The sequence below is a fragment of the Sander lucioperca genome, chromosome 20 (assembly GCF_008315115.2).
Source record: "Sander lucioperca isolate FBNREF2018 chromosome 20, SLUC_FBN_1.2, whole genome shotgun sequence".
NCBI lineage: Eukaryota > Metazoa > Chordata > Actinopteri > Perciformes > Percidae > Sander > Sander lucioperca.
In genome coordinates, this window is record NC_050192.1 from 15,867,711 (window position 1) to 15,891,769 (window position 24,059).

Sequence of the window (24,059 nt, forward strand, 5' to 3'; positions counted from 1 at the left end):
TGTGGGCCACTACCTTTCTGCACTGCCGAAAATGGTGCTCCTAAAATATTCCTCACTGCAACTTCTCAACGTCATCTGCTACATCGCTTCAGCTTGCATTGCCAACATGCAACAATATTGTCCCGTTGTCGGCTTCAGCTAAGAAGATAGTTCACCCCCACACGTCCAAAATTCTTATTCAAATAACCTTCCGCAACGATTGCAGGCTCTTTGGTGAAGCTCTGCTTTGAATGAAGTTACATCGTGACAAATTAATGGACCACTTGCGGAGTGATATGAAGACATGAGTCAGAGTATGTTTACCAATACCCCCGACCTGTGCCTTGCGACACCCCCCCTCCCCCCCCAAAAAAAAAAAAGCGGATTTGCATGATTTACGAGAGCTTCATTTTCAGGTCAGAAAAGCCGGATTTCCGGAATTATCCGGAAGAATCACACCCCTGATACCTGGAAGCTGCCCAGTACAACCCATAGACAGTAAAATAATGGACACAGCGAAGAGCGAGACCAGTGAAATCTCTTTTCCGGTGATGGCTGAGCGTACTGCGCAGCCTCAAACTGAGCTTGACGAAGTAGAAGTGACGTGAGCAACCTGTCTGAAAGTTGTAAGTCTTCAGGTAGCTGTGCCAAGAGAAATCTCAATCATTCTGAATCTTGCAGAGACGGAGAGCGTAGGTATATGTAAGGAGATAACATAGACACAGGCTAATTATCCATCCATCCATCCATCTTCTTCCGCTTATCCGGTAACGGGTCGGGCTAATTATTGCTAACTAAAATGCTAGTTAACATTAGTAATTAAACTTAAACAGCTAATGTAAGTCGAAACTGCCTGCGAGCTTCTCCTGACTATACGGTAATTTCTCTACTGTGCGACAGTAAGTCGCGTGGTTATGACACAAGTTAGCTTATTTTTTTACAAAAACATCTGCTACAGGGCCATAATGTGAGGTACAAGGTAATGGAGCCTTTTATACATTGTTGTGTTTCTTTAGAAATAAACAATGGACAAATAGTTTTTAAACGGTTCAGATGTAAAGTTAGGCGTCAAAGTGACGCCAAAATGAATGGCAGTCAATGGAATGCTAACGGAAGGGGATGGCTTGTTAGCCTACAATCTCCCCATAGGAGGTACGCTTTCCGGACGCTCACTTACAACCACAGATCATATATATATATATATATATTTTCAAGCATATTTCTCTAATCTGGCAGTTTATGGGAAAACATTGCACCCCTCTGCAAATAATGCAGTTGTAGTGAGTGTTGCATTAACAACAAGTGAAACTCATGAAAGGGACTGGCTAAATCAGTATGTTTTCTTTTCTCTTTTTCTCAGTTTCCCAGCTGAAATAACTCCCTTCCTCACTGAGCATTCAGTGGGAGCTGAGTTCTAGTTCACTCAACAGACAGGCTCGCCTCCGGACATCAGGAATAATTAGCTGAAATCAACCTGACATCAATCACCCTACTCTCACACACGCACAGGTCATCACCTTGTACATGACCTTACATGCTAAACCGAGCGCTGTCACAACCCGTCGCAAGGCTCAATGGATAAGGAGAGGGAAAGGGGGGGGGGCGGGGGGAAGACAACTGACAGGGATGGTAAAGATGTGAGTGCAAAGGAGATCAAGTTGGGCATATTTAACATGATCAAAAAAGAGAAAAGAAAACACAGACAATTAAGAAAAACAGGTGGAAATGTGTGTGTGTGTGTGTGTGTGTAAGCGTTACAGCTACACAATATATCGTTTTTTTATCGTCATCGCGATATTAACTGTCGCAATAAACACGAATCGCGAAAGGCTGCGACATATCGCGAAAGACACTCAAGGGATTTTTAGTGTTGGTTGAAAGAAAATATCGGTAGAAAACTGCACTTTAAAATGTAACTGTCCTTTTTTTAGTGGTGCCTTTTATATTAAACACAAATGTTCAATTTGTACAATAAAAGAGGATTGGAAATTATTTCCTTTCATTAGATTTAAATTCAACAAGCAGTTTGTTGTATTTTAGCAGAAAACTGAAAGCAGCAGAACTGAGTACACTTTAATATCTGTTTATTTATCGCAAGTAACATTGTATATCGCACATTTTTCTCATATCGCGCAGCCCTGGTAAGCGTGCATACTATTGCTTTTTTTCACAATATATTCCCTTTAATTCAATACAGTTTTCTTCTGAGTAACAGTTCTACAGACAAAGTTTCACATACTCGAGGCATGAAGAGTGTAACGTCATGCTGCCTAGTGTACAAAGTGGAGGTAGATATACTGTAATGCTAAGTTATGGCAAGTTATGGGCTTGCCATAACTTAGTCTAGCTTTTTAGGAAATAACATACTTTCACACACTGACCAACATGGTCAGACAGAGATAAACAGACATTTGGACTCCAAAGACCGGTAGTCCTGACATGTCGGGGGGGGCTTGGCCCAAAAACATGGCTGCCACTGCAATAAATTACATCGCTTAAGTGAGAAACCAACCAGTGGATCATCCCAGCCCCCTGATCCTTTGAGCTCAAGGACAGTCGGTCGAGTTCCTCTTTTACATAAGGTGGCGTCCTCCCCGCTGTAGAGTCACTGGTACATGTGGGAATTCGTACCAGTGTTTATGTGTCAGACAGCGTGCAGGGACAATAACCTCTGCTGTAAGGACAAGGAGTTTAATCCGTCTTGTCATCTTCCTCTGAAATAAAAACTGCTAAAATGTAGATTGTATGTGAAAGTATTTCAAACAAGACGTATGCATTATATCTAAAGACAGCAACTTTCTAAACCAAGGTTTGAAAATGACTCTTGACTTTGAGCGACCAATGATATTATTTATGTTGTCCTAGAAATATTTTTGCTACACTAGGCTTCCTTCAGACATTGGTGATTTCATCTTTTTCTTATTGTATTCTCATCTATATCCCGTTCTTTGCTGCTGCAATGACCCAATTTCCCCACGGGGATCATTAAAGTTTCATCTTATCTTATCTGCCCCTATCCCTCTCCCTTCCCCTATTACCCCTCATCACCCCCCGCCCCCCCCCCCCAATCCTTCACTTAATTATGTCTCGTGAATGAAGTTCATCTTTCATGCTGCCAGTAGCTGGCAGCGTGGCTCACCCGTTCTGGGCTATCTAATCATGGTGCAGAGACTAAACTAAATTTAGACAGCCGGCTTGTGATGCCTGGCAGGCCCTAATGGGGGCTGACACCTCAAGACACTCTGCTGATGTACAGGGTACACTCTGCCCGAGCGGGCCGCAACCACCGTTGACTAACGCTGACGACTGGTGAACTAGTTTGTGTTGTTCAAAGTTTTCAAGGGGATCACACGTAGAGGTGAAGCACTGTGCTGACTAAGGCCATTCAAACTTAATGAAATCCAGCATTTACATTTTATTTTAGGATCTGAGCCAATGTTCCTGATGTTTGTGTGTGTGTGTGTGTGTGTGTGTGTGTGTGTGTGTGTGTGTGTGTGTGTGTGTGTGTGTGTGTGTGTGTGCGTGCGTGCGTGTGTGCGTGTACCTTAAAGTAATCTACATGTGGCAACTAAAGCAGTGGTACAAAGTGGTACAAACTCACACACTTTAAAAACCAACCGCAATGTCTGTTGACAGAAAATGATTTGTGGATGCAGGTTAACATACTGTACTGGTCTAGATAATCTGTCGGTGGCAATGCAAATGTGACTATTAGTCATTGTTACTAATATAACAAAAGTACTGAAGATTGTCTGAGTGTTTAAATGCACTTAATTGAAGGGAATTTTGACACTTTCTGCAAATTAGAGCCTGAACGAAAGATCTGCCGAGCCAATACATCAGCCAATATTAGCTTATTGCAAATAGATGGGTATTGGCATATATGTCAGCTGATAAGTCTCAAGAAATGTCTGTACAGCAATGCTAAATATATGTTTTAAGGCATTTAGAAAGTGTCTCAGCTAGATAGTTTGTCCACCAACTAGGGCTGAACGATTAATTGCATTTGCGATAATATCGCGATATGTTAAAACGCGATTTCCTAATTGCAAAGGCTGCGATTTGGTCACATGACTCGCGAGAGCAAATCAGTCTGCACTCCGCAGAGAAAGCATCAACTAGCACGCTAACGCTACACTGTACCTTGAGCTGATTTCTGTCATTCAAACAACTCTGAGTTGTAGTTTAAAACTTGTACAGCCATTTTAATAAAATTAAGGGTTTTATTCTGGTTCGAGTCCATACGTGCAGTTAATGGATACAGGAACGCAGAACTGAAGGCTCGGTTGGCAACTAGCTCTGATTAGCTGTTAGCTCCGGTTAGCGGTTAGCTCCGTTATAAAGATATGGAGTGGAGGAGCTGCCTCTGAGAGGGGTAACAACCAGACTGATAAATGACGTTCGGGGAGCTTTCACAGCAGCGTGGCCGCGGTGTTTCAACGGTTTTATTAATACAGTTAATCCCACGGCAAGAACACCAGCAACTAGCTAACGTAACGATAGCCTCTCTGAACAAGTGCACACGGCAGCACGCAACTTCACGAGGGGGAGGGGCTGGAGTCAGCTCCTCTCTGAGCACTGTAAAAAATTACACTGGTGTGTGTGTGTGTGTGTGTGTGTGTGTATACTATATTTTTACTTTTTTAACTGTCTAGTGTGTAATTGTGTGTTGTTCATACTATAAAATGATTTATTGTTTGTCTTTGTTGAATAATACAGAAGACAAAGCTTAAAAAAAAAAATCGAATCGCAATCGCAATATTTGGGAAAAAAATCGCAATTAGATTATTTTCAAAAATCGTTCAGCCCTACCACCAACTCAACACTCAAATATCTATTTTGGTATCCGCTTCAAAAATCCACTATCAGTCCGTCTTTACTGAAAATGTTTTAAAATAAAGCCTTCCAGTAGCAGGATTGATTATGCCTTCTGAAACACTGTACGGTTTGGATGTGAAACGAATGGAGGAAGTGTCGAGTTTGCATTTACAGCAAAGAGCAGAAATAGAGCAGATTAGAAAACTGAGAAGATTCTTATTAAAATATGATAAAGTATAGAGTATCTGAATAAAAGGCTTGTTTCTAATAATAGCCTGTCTCAAATGAATGCCTGGTAGCCTCTTCTGTTGCGGTAAATTAAGACCACACTCACTATTTCAAAATGTAGGCTAACGGTATTTAAACTGTGTCATTTCTGCACTGAAATATTTCCGACACACTCTTTTTGTATTTAGCATATTTAGGGTATTTGGACAGGCACATAACCCATTCTCTTGCTAAGCACTGCACTTTTTTTAATTCTCTCTCCCTGGTCTCACTTCATGCTCCCCTTCAGTCAGGCACACTCACCACACACAATGCAGCGGAAACACACAAAAACCACCCTAGGACAGCATCCTTTACATTCTCTGTCTTAACAGGGATCAGATCTCAAATCAAATAGGCTTTTAACAGAGATTTGACAAAGAGTTTGAATCCACACAACTCCAATATTTTTAATGAGTCAGTCTCTGTGCTTCCACCAAAACTGATTGAGGTAATGGGAACCCACTTCTAACTTATTTTTTTCTTTTCACAGCATGCACAAATCACCTGTCCTCAGAATTCAGGGACTTCAGACATATGAAAAGACATCATTTCAAAAACTTGCTTGCTAAGGCCCCTGACCGGTATGGCATACATTATGATGATGTTACACAATGATATTTAGTGTTGTTATTTCATGGAACAAATAATTTGATGACATATTCTGCTTATATCAACATTTTAAGCATTTTTCATAATTTCAATTAATGTTATTTTTATTATTATGAGGTATTTACTGACTGACGAAATAAAAACGGTGATGTTTGACTAAATCAGGCTACTTCATCAGGTCACTATGTTTTCCTGTGTAAAGGGTTGACCTGTGCTCCCCCAGTGTTTGATGTAACTTCAGATGGAGCTGTAAAATTTGATATTTCTTTAGGCTAAAAATCACTGCATTGCCATCTTCATTCCATATAACCTTATATATAAAACTCTTCAGATGCATGGCCTCTACTGGTCTTTAATTTAATAGCAAGCATAAGTATTTCATGACATACCATTCTGTTGGTAAATTATGGATTGGTCACTGGCTGGATCTTAACATCAGCAAACTCTTCTGATAGCCACTTTGATGTAGTTAATCTACTGAAACTGTGAGATTGATGCAACAGGTTGGTGCGTAGCAGCTGCCAAAAGTTAGTTTCAGAGGACACAAAGTCAACTGTAAAGAGGGAGTTCTGTAAGGATTTCATGGCCACTGGGGTGGCAGTGGTAGCAAACAAAGTCTCTGGGGTTGGATAAACAATAAAGGCCTGTCGTTTGGTTAGAACAAAGGCCTGTCATTTGCTTTTGTTGTTGGTGGTATTTTTTTCCCTTGTAATCTGCATGTCCAGATGGCTGGATGACTTTCTCCCTCACAGCATCGTTAAAAGCGCAGCACAGCTGGCAGATGGCGAGTGAGCAAACTAAGAGTGAGTAGCAAAAGCGCAAGGAAATGAAAACGTTAAAAAGCTTCAAGAAAGAGGCAAAACTAGACAGTGGACTGTGCACACTGTCACTGAGTATCACTTACCCAGATCTGTGTTGGGCCCAGCTAACAACTGTTTGAACTTATCCAGACGAGACGCTTCCCTCTCGGTCATGGCTGGGGTGCCAGACGTGTTCTGGTCAGCCATGCGAGCCACTAGCGGGATGAGGGGCGGCCGGTGGGGCAGGGACCGTTGTCTGTGGAGGGCTGCATGCTCACCTGCTGCATCTAGTGGGAGGATAAAGAGTTGAGACAGGGCAAAGGGTTACATAAACACACACACATACAACAAATGGAGGGCTTACAGATAATACAGCACAGGATCTCGTGGCCATGTTGAAGGCCTATTAGCTTTTTGGCAAACTGATGAGAACAAATGTAAACACAGGTAAACAATGCAATGTTGGAGACTGATGATTTTTTGTTTACAAAGTATCCGCTTGTAGGTCTATCAAGCTAACCATAGAATTGGCAGCTTCAAATGTTAGTGAACAGCTAAATAAGAATAAGAGTCTACAGCCAATCTGAGGCTGTACTTAGTTACAACAGTTCTTTGAGCTAAATGCTAACATCAGCATGCTAATAGGCTCACAATGACAACGCTAACATGCTGGTGGTTAGCAAGTATAATGTTTCCCAAGTTCACCATCTCAGTTTAGCGTGTTAGCATGCTAAAGTTTGCAAATTATCAGTCACCCAATGTACAGCTGGGTTAAAAACAAATGTCATAAGTTAAGGGGTCACTAAAGTTATTACAATTCATCTTGAGGGGCAGATGTGTACCAAATTTAAAAATGTCATGGCAACCCATCTAATAATTGTTGAGATATTTCAGCATGGACCAAAGCGGTGGATTGACCGGCTGACCACGCCGCCCTCTTGCATGGCTAACAATATGAGTTAGTAAACTTCACCCAGAACACTTCACATTATTGAGTCCAGCTTGCTCTGAACAGAGCATTCTGTTTGGAGGACAGTTTTTTGTTGCTATATTAAACTTTGTTTAGCCTCCTCCTGTAGAGGGAAAAATGTTCACAACCTTTACTAGGCTTTAATTCCAGCGGAAGTAAGTTGTGGCTTGTTTTGCAATGAGCCTCCAGGATGGCAGCAGTTGTGGTTCTTGCAAAATTTCAGATTCAACTGTAAAGCCTTTATAACGGGTAGACGACAACATTAAGCCAGTCCACTGAGTGCCCCAGTTCCCCACATGTGCTAAAATAAGACGGAACGAGACACAGAACGTAACAGTGGCACCACACAGACAAGTTATGAACAAGCTGGTGGGGTCGGGACTTCATTGTGGAGAGGGATGTTCCTTCTGTCACACAAGACACGAAGCAAACGTTTATAAAGATCCATGTGAAAAGCACTGCCAATATTTCTCAGTGCTAGAGAAAATCACGACACATCTACTCCATGTAGAGTCACAAACACTCCATAGCAATTAAGAAAACTGGAATGCTGCCGATATTAATATCCTTTTCTTTTTTTACAAGAACAAATAAAATGCTACAAATCTGTTCTCAACTGCTTTATTTGCACTTACAAAAATTAAAAGAGATTATCAAAGCCTGTGAAAGCTTTTTTGTGGTGGAACTTGTTGTGCGATTTTAACAATATGTCCTTTTTATAGAGCATTTAATAACTTTTAACGGTCTATAAAAGACAAAGCCAAGATTGAGGAAGTTAGTAATGTTCACTGTCGGTCACGGTATACTGCATCAATTATTACAAGGAAGGAAGGGGGAAAAAATACTTACATGAAAGTACACAAATAGAGAGTATTTAAATTACAGTGACAGTGTGTATTTTTGTTAAAGAAGTCATAGGGCACCAGATGTTACAGAGAGCCCAATAACCACCAGCTTCTGTGTGTTTGTGTGTCCCTTGCTCTTTACTGTAAGCTGCAGGGCACTGGGATGGTGAGTGCCAAGTATGAGTACATAATGTAGAAGTATATGGAGTGAGTCTGGGCCTCACTAATGAAAGCTACGCTGTGTGCCATTATCTAATAAGACTGTGGCAAGTGTGTTCACGCTATTCCTTGCTGTCATCTTGTACACACAATAGGAGAAGAGAAGAGAAAAAAAGTAGAGGAAAATCAAATCTACAAAGAAACGAGACACTGCACACCAGCAGTCAGCCTTACTTGTAACTGTGTATGACAAAATTGTCCTGCCAAGTTAAGTTAAGTCAACATTGAGTGTGCATGGTATAAGGCTTTTTATATTGGCTTTAGTGTTTTGCAATATGCTCGTAAAGGTGCAAAAGTTGTTGTCGAGGCAATGTGTTATCTGTATCTAAACACAGCAACAGACAGAATGGCACGCAGGCTGACAGGCAGATGACCTGCCAGACAGGACTAGAGTCAGCCAGACGTTCACGATCTATAGCATCTGCTAATGTTACAATCTATAAAGTGACAGTAGAACCATTTCTTCACAACTTTCCTCTTCCTTGTGTTTACAAGGAAGAAGATACAATTGCTTCACGCAAGGTTTCCATGTTGCTATACAGAGCCCCATTTTGAATTAAAAAAACTTAAACGCTGAAGTGACAACTGGAAGAGGTTTTGAACAGTGAGACAGCAACAACAGGACCATGACACAGAGCAGTTGTTGCTTACTACAGGGTTAAAACAATGTGCCTCAGGGGAAAAAGACCAAAACTGAAGAGGAGTAGTAGGAGGGAAGGTGTCTCTACTGTCAACTCATGTTAATATATAAGAGTAAAGAAAGGTAAGAGAGGAGAAGGCAGAAACAGATGCCTCGGGAATTATTATGAAAAACTGCTCTTGACTACAGCGTATTCCCTGTATTGTTTGTTTTGATTTTGATTATGAGAAAGGGCTAACAGGGTAGTCTGACATAACTACCCACCAATATCCATAAATAAGCATCACTTGCAACACGTCCTACTATCTTTTAACAGAAATCTGAATGTTATTGTTATGAAGTATTTTGCAGTTGCATTTCTGAGACTGTTGTAATGCTGAGCAGCACTGTAAAACAGAGGCAAGTCCAATCAAAGCACAACATTGGCATTCTATCAGCAACACTGCTCTACAGAGTGATAACATCTGCCAAATATGTTCTCCTCATTTCTCTGTTGCCTGGATGCTTTCTGTTGAAACTTGATATTATTTGACTTATATTTGTAGAACTTGAAAAAAATGACTAAAATCATTAAAATTACATTTAACCCGTATTTATACAGGACACACTAGCTGAACACCCTGTTTATAGTTACACTAAAATAAAATAATGTAACAAGACCACTCACACACAATAGAATAATAACCAAACTTAAATGTAAACTCAGGTAAAACTCATAGACAGGTATGGGGCGGGAACTGTCTTCCAGTTACAGAGGGGGTTTTAGTGTGCCTTTTCAAAATACTCCTTTGAAACTGGTGCACTAAAAGTAAAAGCAGTCAAGCTTTTATTATGCAGGTGAGCCAGAAAACTTTTTGGACACTGAGCAATGGTGCTCACTAACCTTTTGGTGACCCAATTGGAGCTTCGCTTTGGGACTTTACAAGGCGGCCATCAGTGTAAGGGCTGCTCTGGGAGGCAAAAGAGACCTCTGGGCTGGTCACGTCTCCCTCCCCCACCCTGTCCTCCTCATCTTCTTCGTCCTCCTCCTCGTCCTCTGCCACCTCCTCCTGTGTGTCCTCTTCTCTCTGTTCCAGCTCTGTTGTGTCATCCTGCCTCTGTTTCTCCTGCTGCTTGCTGTGATTCTCAATCACCTGTTCAGTTGACAGAAAAAAGGTGTCCCTGTCAGGTTTTGCTAACAACACACAGGACATTATACTCCATATAAATAATACAAACGTTTGCAATTCTCTGTAATCTGTTAACGAAGTTAGCAACTTGAGATTCTGTGCATTTATGAAGTCCTTAAGATAAACACAAACTGTTTCACAAAAATGTAGTTGAACAGGAAGCTATCTGAAAGGTGCTAACATTCATGAAAATGCTTTTTATAGGACTGCCAAGACTCCAAGATGAACTATGTTGTCATAGTGGGTAGGGCATCTGTCTTTCAACCAAGCCTCTGTGGCAGAAAAAACGTGCAATAGTTAAGTGTTTTAACCACTGCATCTGGTTGTTCACCTTATTGGCTGTCTCCATGACAACATCAATATTAAGGTTCTGTGCAGCCATGGCCAGCAACTCGTCGTCATCGTCCCCAACATCCCAGGCATCACTTGTGATGCTCTCAAACTCCTGAAAGGTGGTAGCCTTCTTGGGCTTGCCTGGGGTGGCCGGAGGAAGCCTGTTTCCTGCCTTAATCAGGCTGGAGGACAGAGACAGTGCCATGAAAACAGAGAAGATAAGGGAAAGAGCATGACATTACAGAAAGTGAGAGAAAAGGTAAAGGGGAGGTGGAGAGTCAAGGTGTAGGAAAGGGAACAGAAGTGGCGAACAGGCACAAAAGGAGAGAAAGGGAGAGAGACAAAGTAAATAACCACAGTGAGGAAAGGGAGGGGGGGCAGAGATGAAAAGTGAGTCGTTTTTGACACTGACTGGTGGGCAAAGAAATAAAAGAACATTAGCCATTTGATAAAAGAAAGAAGCTTAACAACTAATAAATTAATCAACATTAGGCATGAATAAAGTATGTCAAATATCCACATTTCACACACAGAAATTGTTTTTTTATAGAATTACCCTTAAAAACACAAAAGACTGAGACTCACAGTAAAGTTAGTCACCACCTCTATACACAGAGTCTTAATATTTAGAACTAGAATCAAAAGCTGGTCTCAAACACCTAACAAGACTGAATCTGGTCATGTTCAAAAGACAACATTTCACTGAGTTGCTGTATTTGTGCAGCAAGGACACCATACCATTGAGCCGGAACAAGAAATCCTTTAGAAACGAGAATTGAACTCAACCTTTCCTTTTCTTGCGATGTGGAAAAAGGCAAGGAAGGATTACCATGATAAAGATAGAGAGCTGTCCATTTTAGCTTACTTTTATCATAACTTAGAAGAAAAGAGAGAGTCTGAACATATTCCTTGATTAAAAAAAAAAAAAGCAAATTGAATTCAACCCTCTGTGGAAATCTACATGATTAAACATCAGTCAGAAGAAATAAAAGGATTGTTACAAGATAACAGTCTGTTTTTCTGTGTCTGTGTGTGTGTGTCTGTGTGTGTGTAATGAGAAAGGTACAGTCAAAAAAGTCGAAAATATTTCCTATGCAGAAGTAAATAATAGTTAATTAAACATTAGTCTGAAGAAATATTAGTTTTTTTCTATTGCTAAACGACAGTGGGCACAACTGGAGTCACATGTGCAAAACTCTAACTACAGTCTGCATTACCAACAATCACCTGAGCTAAACGGTTCACATCACCTGCAAAACTCATTCAAAGCAACACAACTCTTAACACACGTCTCAAAAGAGAGTAAAAACACTAGCATCAAACACCAATACACAAATTACAAACTTTTTCATCTTCACAGTTTGAACAATTTGAGTGACTTGACACTACTCAATAGTTTAAGGAAAATATATACCAATTTTTACGTAAGGTAAATAAGAAGGAATGAAAATCAGCAGTTTTCTTCGATATAGTATTTTGTCTCTAGTAATTTATGGAATTACTGGAAAAAAAACTAAAAAGGTACATACGTAACAGTAACAAAGAATAGTGTGACTAATCCTGCCTCTCTCCAGCATCATGTGGCTAGTTTTCTTCATCACATTGGATGTCTGCATCATCTCTAAATACAAAAGAATGTGGTGTGTGTGTGTGTGTGTGTGTGTGTGTGTGTGTGTAAAATGAAAAAAATACCTATGCAGAAGTAAATGATGGTTAATTTAAAAAAATCTTTCTACACATTGTACATTTCAGGATTCTACAGTGTTTCATAGTTATTTTTAGCTGTATATAAAACATAAAACATTCACTGCAAAGTCCAGTCTTTTCTTATAAATTAATGAATTCAAACACTCACCCCCATAATTTCACACACCCTATAGTCCTGAAATACTGATACTTCCAACTTCTATTTGAATTGTTAGATCTTAGATCTGGACATGTTGACAAGTTTTTCAGATAGGTTTAAGTAAAACTTACTGAAAGCATGTCTTATGTCATTTAAGCTGTCAACCCAGCCATCTAACAACTAGATTGTCTGAGAGGTACACTTCCACTGCAGAACAGCACAGGCCATACAGTGCAAACAAGAGGTTACCAGAATTATACTACAAGACCATTTAAACATGCTGCAATTTCAGCCACGTCCCATCTTTGTCAGCTGTCAAATGGCAAAACAAACACTCCCCCATTTCTGATTGGGCTGTGGCTAAAAGTACAACATGTTTTACAGTATCAATCCATGCCACAGCAGTTTTCTGACTACTGTGAGTGGATCGGTAGCTACCCTCTAACTTACCCTCTCTGCTGGCAATGGTGAATTAAATAATGGAAGAAACTAAGGTTCAATAAAGGTCTTGTGTAACCATCTATCTATAAACTTGCTAATAGCAAAACATTCACCTCGTATTCAAAAAGGAAGAGAAAGAGAACCCTTTCACCTAATTATCACACACCAGATATATATTTTCTGACTGTTTCATGCATAATAAATACATCATATCAGCTTTTTAAAGCTTTTGGGAGCAAACGTAGAGGAGAGAAAAGAATGTCAACTTCAGCTGGGGCATCATGTAGTTCAGCAACTGAGGCAAATGGTTAGCATTAGCACAATAACACCTGTCCAAACTACTCCAATAACATCATAGAGCCTTTACCTACAAGTACATTTAACTTACTTAGCATGGAGGAGCGGGTCGAAAGGTGGATGTTGTGCGCCATACACATGCTGAATGCTGAGGAAGTGAATAAGAGAGAATGTAAATGAATGAGCTAGTTCATAACTGGCTGTCAAGCTAGTCATGTTAGCTTCGTATTACCTAAAACAATAATACCATAATACTGCGAGTAAGTGTGGTGAAAACGACTTTAATTTGCTGTAAGACCACAGTTACTGTATCATTAGTTACAACTCTGTGACTGCGGTGTGGATAAATTGCTTAACTATTAGCCGCTGTTAGCAACGTAGCTCTTAGCCAGCTAATAGCAGAAAGATGTAAACTGTGTCTCCGAGACTAATTTACACACAGACATTGGCACGTCACAAGGTGTGAAACTTTGCAAACTTTGTTACCTCAGGCCGTCAGTGAAAGTGAAAGTTGCGTTTGAAGCTCAACAGTGCAGCGTCAGTAGAGTAAGGCTAGCTATGCTAGGCTAGCCAACAGGAGGGAACACGTCACTTACCTGCCAGGAACCTTCGCTGCGTTTCTTTTCCAGAACTGTTTTTTATTTCCGTCATTCGACATTTTCCCTCTATGGTCCAACCAGCCTTAAACACAAACACACGAACGCTGTCGTTATCTGTAAAACGTGAAATTCGTGTTTATTTACACCAGGTACCCTCCTCCAAAACTCAGAAAGCTGCCATGTTGATACTGCCTAATCGGCAAGAAAGGCTGCTGTGATTGGCTGGAACGGCACTTCCTTGTTGTGAGCCAATCACAAGTGAGATCCGCTGTTAGGTGGTATGGGAAGCTGTCGACGTCATGTCCACTGTCTTTGCTTTGTTGACAGAAACCACCATCTACATCCATGGTGTCAATCAAAAGATAGACAGAAGCCCTAACATTAAACATGCTTACCATTTAACATTACCATTAAAATAGCAGTTATAGGTACAGTAGAAGCTGATGCATTTATAGTTTAGTAAGGTTTACTATTGTTTAGAATTGTTTATGTATTCATACAATATTATTATTCAGACACAAGATTATAAGTTGGGAGGTTTATAGATTTTTTTTTTCTGGAAATATATTGTTTGTATTAATGGATGCAATGATTATTACTGACTGCAGGTTTTCATTGCTATGTAACTAACCATAAAAGCATCAGCAAGCTAATTCATCAATTTGCACACTCCCTGAGCTGTGAGAGTTCATGAACTAGATCATCATATTAATATTAATATGTCTAACTATAGCATAATGAACGTTACAGTGTAGTGGTAAAATACTGTAGCTTAGTTATAAAGAGACTCTGACCCTAAATCGATATCTGTCTCTTGACACGATACACCAGGGGTCAGCAATTAGGTTCAACCATGGGACAGTTTTTTTCAGCATTGCTCACTGGGGTGCCAATGTTTTTACAGGCGCATAAAAACACATTCCTGTATTAAGGCACATGTCAAAGTTTCCTTTTAGTAGGTGAGGACTAACAGAGTTAAATCAGTTCATGTTTATCCCGTTAATGGCAAAAAAATGACTTGCAACATGAACATAATGTTTTGTGTTGCACTGAGAGAATAGAGATGTACAGTAACTGATTGTACTGTTTTCTACAAAGGACAAACAGTAGTCTGCTTTATTAATGGTTGAATAAAAGTTATTTTTTAATCTGTTCTGGGCAGGTAGGCCATAATATGTTATTTATCTATTTAGTTTAGTTCATCTTACAAGGTCATATTTATTGGGATGTGCATAAGCCCAGTACTGTAGATTGAGGAAAAATCATGTAAAAGGTTGAAAGTAGGCTACACTAGTCTAGCATTGCCGGACCTATCTCCACAGCACTGTGGAATAAGGTCTGGCTACACCACACATACATTCTGGCACAGGAGAAAAAAAACGCTCTGGGTTTTTTGCTTTTCTTAAACCAACCACAAATCATCTTGGGCGGCGCTAAGATGCAGCGACGCTGGCTCTGCAAAATAGTCTCAGGTAGGAACGGGTTTTGGAGGAACATTTGCACCTCGCAAAGGAAAACGCCACATAGTCTACAATATTAGATGAAGTTAACTGTTCACACAATAGGCTACAGTAAAGAGCAATTCCAACTAGCTGCTGGATACATGGTTAAATGTAATTTGCTCTTACCAGTATATCGCCGTGTGTACTTCGTCCATTGCAATCCTCTCCGGTCCCAAAAACATCCCAGTTCGATAGTAAATGCCGTTAACATATTCTTTGTAAATCTTTACAATCATTCCCCAAAAGAACCAAGTAGGCCTGCCATATTGCACAAACCAAATTTTTTAAATGATTTCTGATATCCGGAGACGTCTGGATGGCTGCTGTTGTGGCTCGATTTCGGCCCGACGCAGGTGCCAGCGCCTGGGGTCTGATAGTCAGTTCCCCGACGGATCATTAAACTTTCTGTTATTGCCGTTAGTGTCGTTAGCTGCTCTCATCCCGACTGAAGTCTCTTAGTGGCGTAGAGTGAGGCAGACGGACTGGGATGTCCTAGCTGGTTAACTTAGCATTAGATTAGTTGTCTATCTATACAGCTAAGATTACGTGGTGAATTTAATCGTGGTTAGCACAGCGCTGTTTAGCGTGGTCAAAACAATCATACAAAAAATAGCTTTTTGAGCGTGTTGAACGTTGTTGTAACCTTATAACGTTACGGTACGTTTTATCCACCAAGCCAACGTAGCACATTGTAGTACTGTAATCTGGATCCATATGGAAATATCATGTCAATAAATTAGGTATTTACTATCACTGTGTTGCAAAGTGGCATGTAATCAATGAAAACATTGTGCTGTGCGGCAGAAAAAAATGCTGCATTACTGCTAATGAGTATGATTTCTTGAGATTGTATGATTTACGACTGTGACCATCTGGTATTTCCCGTGTTTTAATGGATGTTAGAGTAAGGTTATATGACGCCATTGACTAGGCGACCGTCATTGAATTAAAATGACAGATTTCTTTGGGTTTAAACATTGTTGGAAACATTTGGGATATTGTAAGTACATGACTCAACAAAATATATATCATAGGTATAGTCGTTTTTAGAAATTATAATGCAGAAATATTATTTCTTTAATTCAATAGAACCAATTTACTTGGACAATATCTCCTCGAATTCCCTTCTTATTAATTTATCTCACTCTCGGTCACACAGAAAAAAACAAAACAAAAAAAACAAGACAAATACTGTAAGTGGAGAGAGACAGCATAAAAAAAAATCTGTATTGTGACATAATTATTATTTTAAAATCAGCTGCGTTTCCACTTCGCCCTTCCGCTAAAAGCAGAGGTAAGGATGTTGGGGAGGGCTATATCCCACATAAGCATAGTCATCATTTTAGTTAATGCTAGTGTTTGCTTCATCGCTGTCTGGAGGTTATGGAGCACCTCACTGCTGAGTCATGAATTAGAGAGCTATGTGTTTACGCAACGTGCTGATGAAGTGTTTGTTCCACGGGGTTGAAGCAGAGAGAATGAAAGATACGAGCTCTCACTCTTTCACTATTTCGCAGTACTGCAAACGTCATGTATGCTTTGGAGATCGGGTTGGCAAGGCGTAGGCAATGCGAGACTATGGTAATTGGTGTTAGTGTAAAAGTTGTCTTACTTCTGCAGATATGTTGTGTTCAAAGGTTTAAGATGTAGTTATTTTTCTTTTTTAAATTACACATAAACCAAAAATTCAAATGTTACTCTTTTTACAATCAGTTTTTAGTTATGATAAAAGAGTTCCATAACAGAATACAGGCTGTATAAAGCAGCTTTGAAAAAAAGAAGTAGGCCTACATGCCCTGGATGAAGTGGCATCAGTCACTGCTAATCAATCAAATCTTACACATCTGTGATTTTGTTTAAGTATTACATAGTTATGGTCCTAATGAAAATGGCATTATTGGTTGAATTGCACCGTTTAGACACCACTTAGGCTAATACGCTTTTAAGATTTTGATGAACTGTCAAAAAAAACACAAGTCAGGCTAAAATAAGTTGCATAATATAGGCCTGCTGTGGTCAATAAACGCAGGCAATGTCGTGTGTTAATTCCAGTATGTTTGTAGGGCAGCATAGTATGGAAAGTTTAATTTTTAATATTGAGTGAACCATCCTTCTCATACACGATCTTCGTTTTAAGTCCCCTCTTCTCCTGACAGCACGGGCCGAGCGACCGCGACCGACACACTTCATAAGCCGGACAGCGTTTAGCTGGCAGTCCGTAACAAAGTTGAAATGATAATTATCGGACGACGGCGTAATAACGACAAGTCTGAGCGATATAATGGAAACACAAGCCATATTACTATCTGCGACTCTTTTTCACAAGCACAGGCAGGTAGAAGTTGCTCTAAACCGCAGTGTCTTGGCGTGGAAGGAAATTGAGAGGAGCAGAAAACAAACCTCTGGCATCAGTAACAGTGCTGAAACAGGTAAGTCAACACGCAGAAGTGAATGAGTTTAAGAGCTTTGTCATAATTCCACGCAAAACAGCCTTTGGTTTATGTCTTAAAACGTGAGGAATAACAGAGTAATACATACTTAAAAAAACAAAAAAAAGATATATATATATATATATATATATATATATATATATATATATATATATATATATATATATATATATATATATATATATATCTATCTATCTATCTATCTATCTATCTATCTATATATCTATCTATATATATATATATATATATATATATATATATATATAGAGATATATATATATATATTTTTATAAAATAAATGAAATCAACACAAAAGGTCAAAACATTAAAAAGGAAAATATTTTTTAGAAAGTCACGTTAACAGATGTTCAGTTCTATTTAAGCCTATATATCCCTCCAGTAAATAATTTGCCTTTGGTAGCTACAAAAAAAAAGTGTGGAGCAGCTGTCTTCCCAGTCTGCACTCCTTATCAGGATCATGCACATGTTGAGGGAGCAACAGTCAGGTCTGTGCCCTGACAAGAGCAGGTCACACACGTGGGTTTTCAGTCAGAGATAATTAGGAGGCTCTTTCTTACAAGCAGACACTACAAGGGGTTGAATGTTATTTAATACAGTATGTCCCCCAGGAAGGAGTTTACTCACTCTTTCTCATTCATGAAAGGGTTTTTTTGCCTGTGAGCTTCCAGAAAAAAAATCACTAAATGTCATGTTTTTAAGGTCCCACAAGACCCCTCTTTAGGGTCTTGTTTTCTGCTTGGTTTATTTCAAAACTGTAAGTTTTGAGACAGAAAGAGGTGGAATTTTCTCCAAACATTCAGTACGGGGTATAAACTTCTCACAATAAATAAATACAAAAAATTAAAAATGGACAACCGTGAGTATTTCTGCACTACATCCATAAATTATTTTTTTCTAACTGGATACTCCAAATCAGGAGTTGGTTGCACTAACTCTCTATACGCTCAAACTAGCCTAGTTACTGTTTAATTAGTAATGAAAATGTACGCATCTCTAAAATACAACAGTTTATACCACACAAAGTAGTTCTTATGTAGACCAGAGATTAGTTGTTACATTGTTTACAACCACTGCCAGGTGTAACTGTTGCCTAGCTAACTGACAAAATTAAAGTTAAGCTAGCTTGTTAGTGCCCGTTTGGAGTGAAGAGTAAAAGAGGTAAAATATGGAATGTAGTTGGCACGTCTGTCCTAACACTTCATCAAAATTATGTTAAATAGCAAGACTTAAAGTAAACTTTACCAAAATAACACATTATACTTATACTTTAAATTACAAAACAAGCAAATGAAGTCAGACCAAATGACTGTTGCTAACGTTAGCATAATTGACAGAATTCCCCACTCATTCTAAACTGCACAAATACAACTAACTCGGAAAGACATACTGTATTTCTTCTTAGGATATATAAATAAAACAACTTAATGCATACATTTGCAAAGGACTGTGAAAAGTAATGATGTATGACTTGGTTACCTAAATCTGTTATTTATGGACGTTATGCTCCAGCTTGTGACTCTATTTACATAGGTGATAGCAACTAATTTACACATAGCTAAAGTCGTATCTACCTCACTCTGACATCTCTCCATTAGTGCATGTATAGGTACTGAGCATGTGTGTGTGTAATTAAGGCCTGTGTGTAATGTGTGTAATAACAGATTGAAAACATTGTAATTTCCCCTTGCGGGATTGATAAAGTATACATTATTATTATTATTATTATTATTAATAAAACATTTAAGTTTTAATGGTGCAACCCGATTTAGTAAATCCATCATCTGTAATTAGCTCATGGTTACTAAGAACATAGGAAGGACTTTAGACACACACACAAGCTAGTGTAGTTGGTGCGACCCAGTCCAGGGTCCCAGCATGCACTGGGTTGATGGTCTGCACCTTAAATTCTGCTTACTGTAACTGTGGTTGTCAACCAGCGCTACAAATGTTGTCCTTTTGCATCAGACAACTTTCACTTAATTCAAACGTCCTTATAACCTTCTGAGGCTAATGTTTGTTCATCTAGATGAGTTCCCTGGTCTGCAATTACTGTACCATCGAGTGGAGGTATTACAGCTGGCACTGCACACTTCAGTTTAAACCTGGCCATTGACCTTCCTCAAAGTGGTATCAAGCGCCCTATTATAACCTGCCATAAAGACTTCCATTTGTTGAGTCAATGTTCAACAGGGCTACACCAAAATTCCCCCCAGTGATCGCTGTGACAAGAGCAGGTCTGTTTACACTGGAGTTAGGAATCAAACAAGGAGACTTTGCCAGTAATAAAGATCCAGTAAGTCAAACATTAAACACCATAGTCACAATTTTCATGAGAAAATCAAAGGACTTTAAGTGCTAGCTGATTATATTTATCTTTTTATATATGTAGTCTTTGAGTGGAGTGTAGTTATCATTAGTAGTCAATACAGTCTAGGTAATCAGTAATTATGGTAAAACGTCTTTGCACCTACCCAAACAAAAGTTGCTCTATTTCTGGACTCCACGTGTTTCATGGGCTGCAAGCATTCCACACTTCCCTCTATGTGCAGCTCCTTCTCTGTGTGTTTAACCTACATTTTAAGCTGTTAAACTTTGCAGCTGTCCTTAAGTTATTTGTTCTGGAGTATGCAGGGTTTGTTAGGTGTTTTGAGACGCCAGCATCTTACCTGCATGGTCACAGGTTCAATGCCAACGAAATCAGAAATAATGCAATTGAATAAGTAATGTAGGAGTAGAATGGATTATTTTTCTTCGTCACATGCCAACATCATTTTCCAATTTAGTGTATCGAAAATGAAATAGATTAGACAAAACAAGCAGGGATATTAGGAGAAATATGATAGGTAGATAGAAGGGGACATACAAATTTAACATTTTCTATAAAATAACCTTAAGATGTGAAGAATAATTTGGGAATCATCTCAGCACTGAGAAAGACAGAAAAAGTGAATCCCAGCTGATACCAGAAAAGCATGCAGTGTGCTTAAAAAAATTCTTCATCTTGTATTTTCCATTTTTTTTGGCCAAAAATTTTATTTTCCCCCTAAAATCAAATGGGCACACAAGTGCCTGAAATGCCAAGAGGAATTAATATGAGCGGTGAATATCACTCTGGTCTTGATGCTTATGTTTAGACAACATTAGTGGATTTTACCTTTTGCCATTTAAGTGGATTTGGTTGAATCAGAGCACCATTCAACCAAATCCACTTAACCTGCTGACCAGAGAACAAGACAGGGTATCCTAGGCAGGAATGTTTTGTTTGCACACAGATTCGCTACACACTAACAAAATCTAATCACTGAGATGACATGGCCTCTGAGCCGAGAGTAAATCCTATGTCCACATAATGCCTGAGTCACTCTTATACACAATGCATGCTCCCATCTTGGTGGACAATCTTGACTAAATCATGGCATATGGGCTCCCAGATAGCTCAGTTGGTAGAGCTGTCGCCCATGTATAGAGGTTTACTCCTCTACACAGCTGGCCCAGGTTCGACTCCGACCTGCAGCCCTTTGCTGTATGTCATTCCCCCATCTCTCTCTCCCCTTTCATGTCTTCAGCTGAGAGCATCTCCCCTTCCTCCAAATCACTGTTTAGTGAATAGTACTGTATCAGGCCCTCTAAGCCTGGATATCTCCTTTGGCCAGGAGGGGGTTTAGATATTTGCTTTCCCATATTGCAGAGCTAGATCCAGATCCAAGCAGATCCAACGCATTACAGTCAGGGATTCACTTATAGAGATACAGGAAGGTTTGAAAATCAGGCTGAAATAGGGTATCAGCATCACAGAATTTTCTCTGTAATAAAATCCCATAGCAAAATCCACATATGACAAGTGAAGAAGCAAAACAAAGCTGATGCAAACATCAGCATGCTCACAATGACAATGCTAACTTGCTTATGCGTTTTACGGTAGTAATATATAATATATAATATCACCACTGTCACCATCTTAGTTTAGCATGTTAGCATTCTAACATTTGCCAATTAGCAGCATTAAACACAAAGTACAGCTGAGGCTGATGGGGAATGTCATTCGTTTTGCAGGTATGCAGTCTTAAACCAAAGTATTAGGCAAATTGAAATTTGAATCTGATGATGGCGCCAGATGAAGTTAAGTAAGTGTTTACAATTGATCCTGAATATCTGTACCAAATGTCATGTCAAACCATCCAACAGCTCCTCAGACATTCGACTAAAAAAAACATCAACCTCCTGGTGGCACTGGAGGAAACGTAAGGGGATCACAAATTCTGGGCATCATGTCTATACAAAATGTTATGGCAATTTATCCAATATTTGCTGAGATATTTCAGTCCGGACCAAAGTGGTGGAAAAACTGATCGATATTGCCATCCCTAGAGCCATGCTGCTGCATATGGGTTCATGGTGCCAACCCATGAACCCATATGTAGAAATCTAAGCAGTATCATTGCACCCCTGTTCTCCTGTTATACCTTCCACCTTTGCTGTCCTTTCTTCTCCATCTGTTTGCCTAAGCCTTGGCTTAACAAACCCATTGTGCCTGGGAGAAATCCACACGTCTTGTTTGACAGCTCACTGCCATGTGTACCCAGGCACATCTTTGCTTTGTAATCTAAAGCGGGTGCTCAATGCACAGCCCTGTCTGTACAATGAGAGACGGCTGCAGAGGGAGGGAGAGAGATGCAGAGAAGTAAACACTGCCAAACAACAGCTGGAGATTGGGTAAACTGTGGTTTATACTGCATTACTGGCAGCAATACAGCCCCTTTCATTACATTTAATATATGTATTTACCTGTGGCTTGGATAGGAGTAAAAAGTAGGGCCTCTAAAGCTAATTACAAAATAAATAAATGTTCTGGATATGTGTTGGTGTGGTTGACTGACCAAATGCTATCCTGTCCATGGTAGGGCATCCACCTTTCTTGATAATAATTAAATATTTTTGATGTATTGCTCTGCAACACTTGCACACACTGACACATATGCAGCTGATATCCAACATGGAGCTAAACATCATTAAATATTAGATTGCATCACCCTACAACATAAACCATTTTATCAGTTTCACACCCTCAGTTAAATCGTTGTCCCTCTCTTGCACCCACGTTGCATGCTACTTGGAATGCAATATGTACAAGCAAAACAGGAATGACATAAAAACTACATGACTAGTGTGGGGACACCTACGGTAAGCAAGCATTTCCTTAAGCTTGCGCCGGCTTGTCCTCTAACGCATTGTCAGTGCCAAACCTCAGTAACAATAAAGGGATTACATACTGATCCACTGTGTAAAGGGAGGGGTGCAGAGAACAGCAGTAGAATATGAATATGATGACAGCTTGTTGTTGTCAGAGGACCAAAAGGAGGTGAGGCCAGGCTCTGTGCTGTCAGATATCATATACACAAGCAGACAAACACAAAATCTTGTGTGCACACACATGAATGCATAGGATATACTGTGTTAAGATCAAACCCTGTAAGATCATCTCCAAATATGTCATACACTTCCTCATTTTGGGCTGATGAAAGAATGTCTACCGTGTACTTCCAACACCTTTCGACACATCAAGGGTGTGACATTAGGGATAGTTCTGGGAACTGTTATTGTGTGACTTTGGTGAATCCAAACTATTCCTTTAAAACTCCCAAAGTCAGACAATAACACCAACAAACTTACCAATTGAGGCAGCTGTAGACTAGCAACTCCATGTTCTGCAAAGTAAAATTAGTGTTTTTGACAAAAGAGTCTGGTGGCTTTGAAGAGAGCATAGATGGATATAACAGCTCCAGTTCCTTGTCTGAAGGGCTGTCTCACGGCATGTAAAGTTGTGAAAATATTCTAAATATAGTAAACACTTAAAGTGACAATATGTAACTTTTAAATGTTTCTGAAACACATTTTCCATCTGATGATCTTAAATGACCTGTAACAGCAAACAAGATCTGCCCGGGTCTAATTTTTCCCGCAAAGTCACACAATGATTTACGGCAGGTAGACGGCGCTACAGTAACACATTCTGACAGTCACAGATTTCTTTGTAACACCGGTTCTGAGCCGATCGTCTTCTTGCTGTCTGAAAATTCAGTCCCTCCGAATCCTATTTGCCACATTTTCCAACAGTGCGAAATCAGCCATTGTGCGTCATTACGCATTGGGCTGGCATGCCTTTTTATACCCATCCATTTGATTCTATCGAAAAATTTACAGGTGTCGGAATTAATCTAATTCGAAATGAGTTGGTGTAATTAGTCAAACTT

At 39.6% G+C, this 24,059-nt stretch overlaps 2 protein-coding genes across 3 annotated transcripts in view; one reads left to right on the plus strand and one right to left on the minus strand.

Annotated features, from left to right (window-relative positions):
* The window catches only part of tbc1d22a (TBC1 domain family, member 22a), a 133,532-nt gene extending 119,449 nt beyond the window's left edge, over nt 1–14,083 (minus strand). For both annotated transcript variants that reach the window (XM_031284838.2, XM_031284839.2), the window contains exons 1-5: nt 13,833–14,083; nt 13,328–13,384; nt 10,651–10,834; nt 10,034–10,283; nt 6,581–6,763 (exon numbers count right to left, since the gene is read on the minus strand). In XM_031284838.2, coding sequence (XP_031140698.1) covers nt 6,581–6,763; nt 10,034–10,283; nt 10,651–10,834; nt 13,328–13,384; nt 13,833–13,894 — 736 coding nt within the window. In that variant the 5' untranslated portion in view covers nt 13,895–14,083. The remainder of the gene's footprint in view (nt 1–6,580; nt 6,764–10,033; nt 10,284–10,650; nt 10,835–13,327; nt 13,385–13,832) is intronic.
* A 3,382-nt stretch (nt 14,084–17,465) lies between these two features.
* Nucleotides 17,466–24,059, plus strand: part of cerk (ceramide kinase) — a 43,372-nt gene continuing 36,778 nt past the window's right edge. The window contains exon 1 of the mRNA XM_031284862.2: nt 17,466–17,766. Within this exon, the coding sequence (XP_031140722.1) occupies nt 17,619–17,766 (148 nt within the window). The 5' untranslated portion in view covers nt 17,466–17,618. The remainder of the gene's footprint in view (nt 17,767–24,059) is intronic.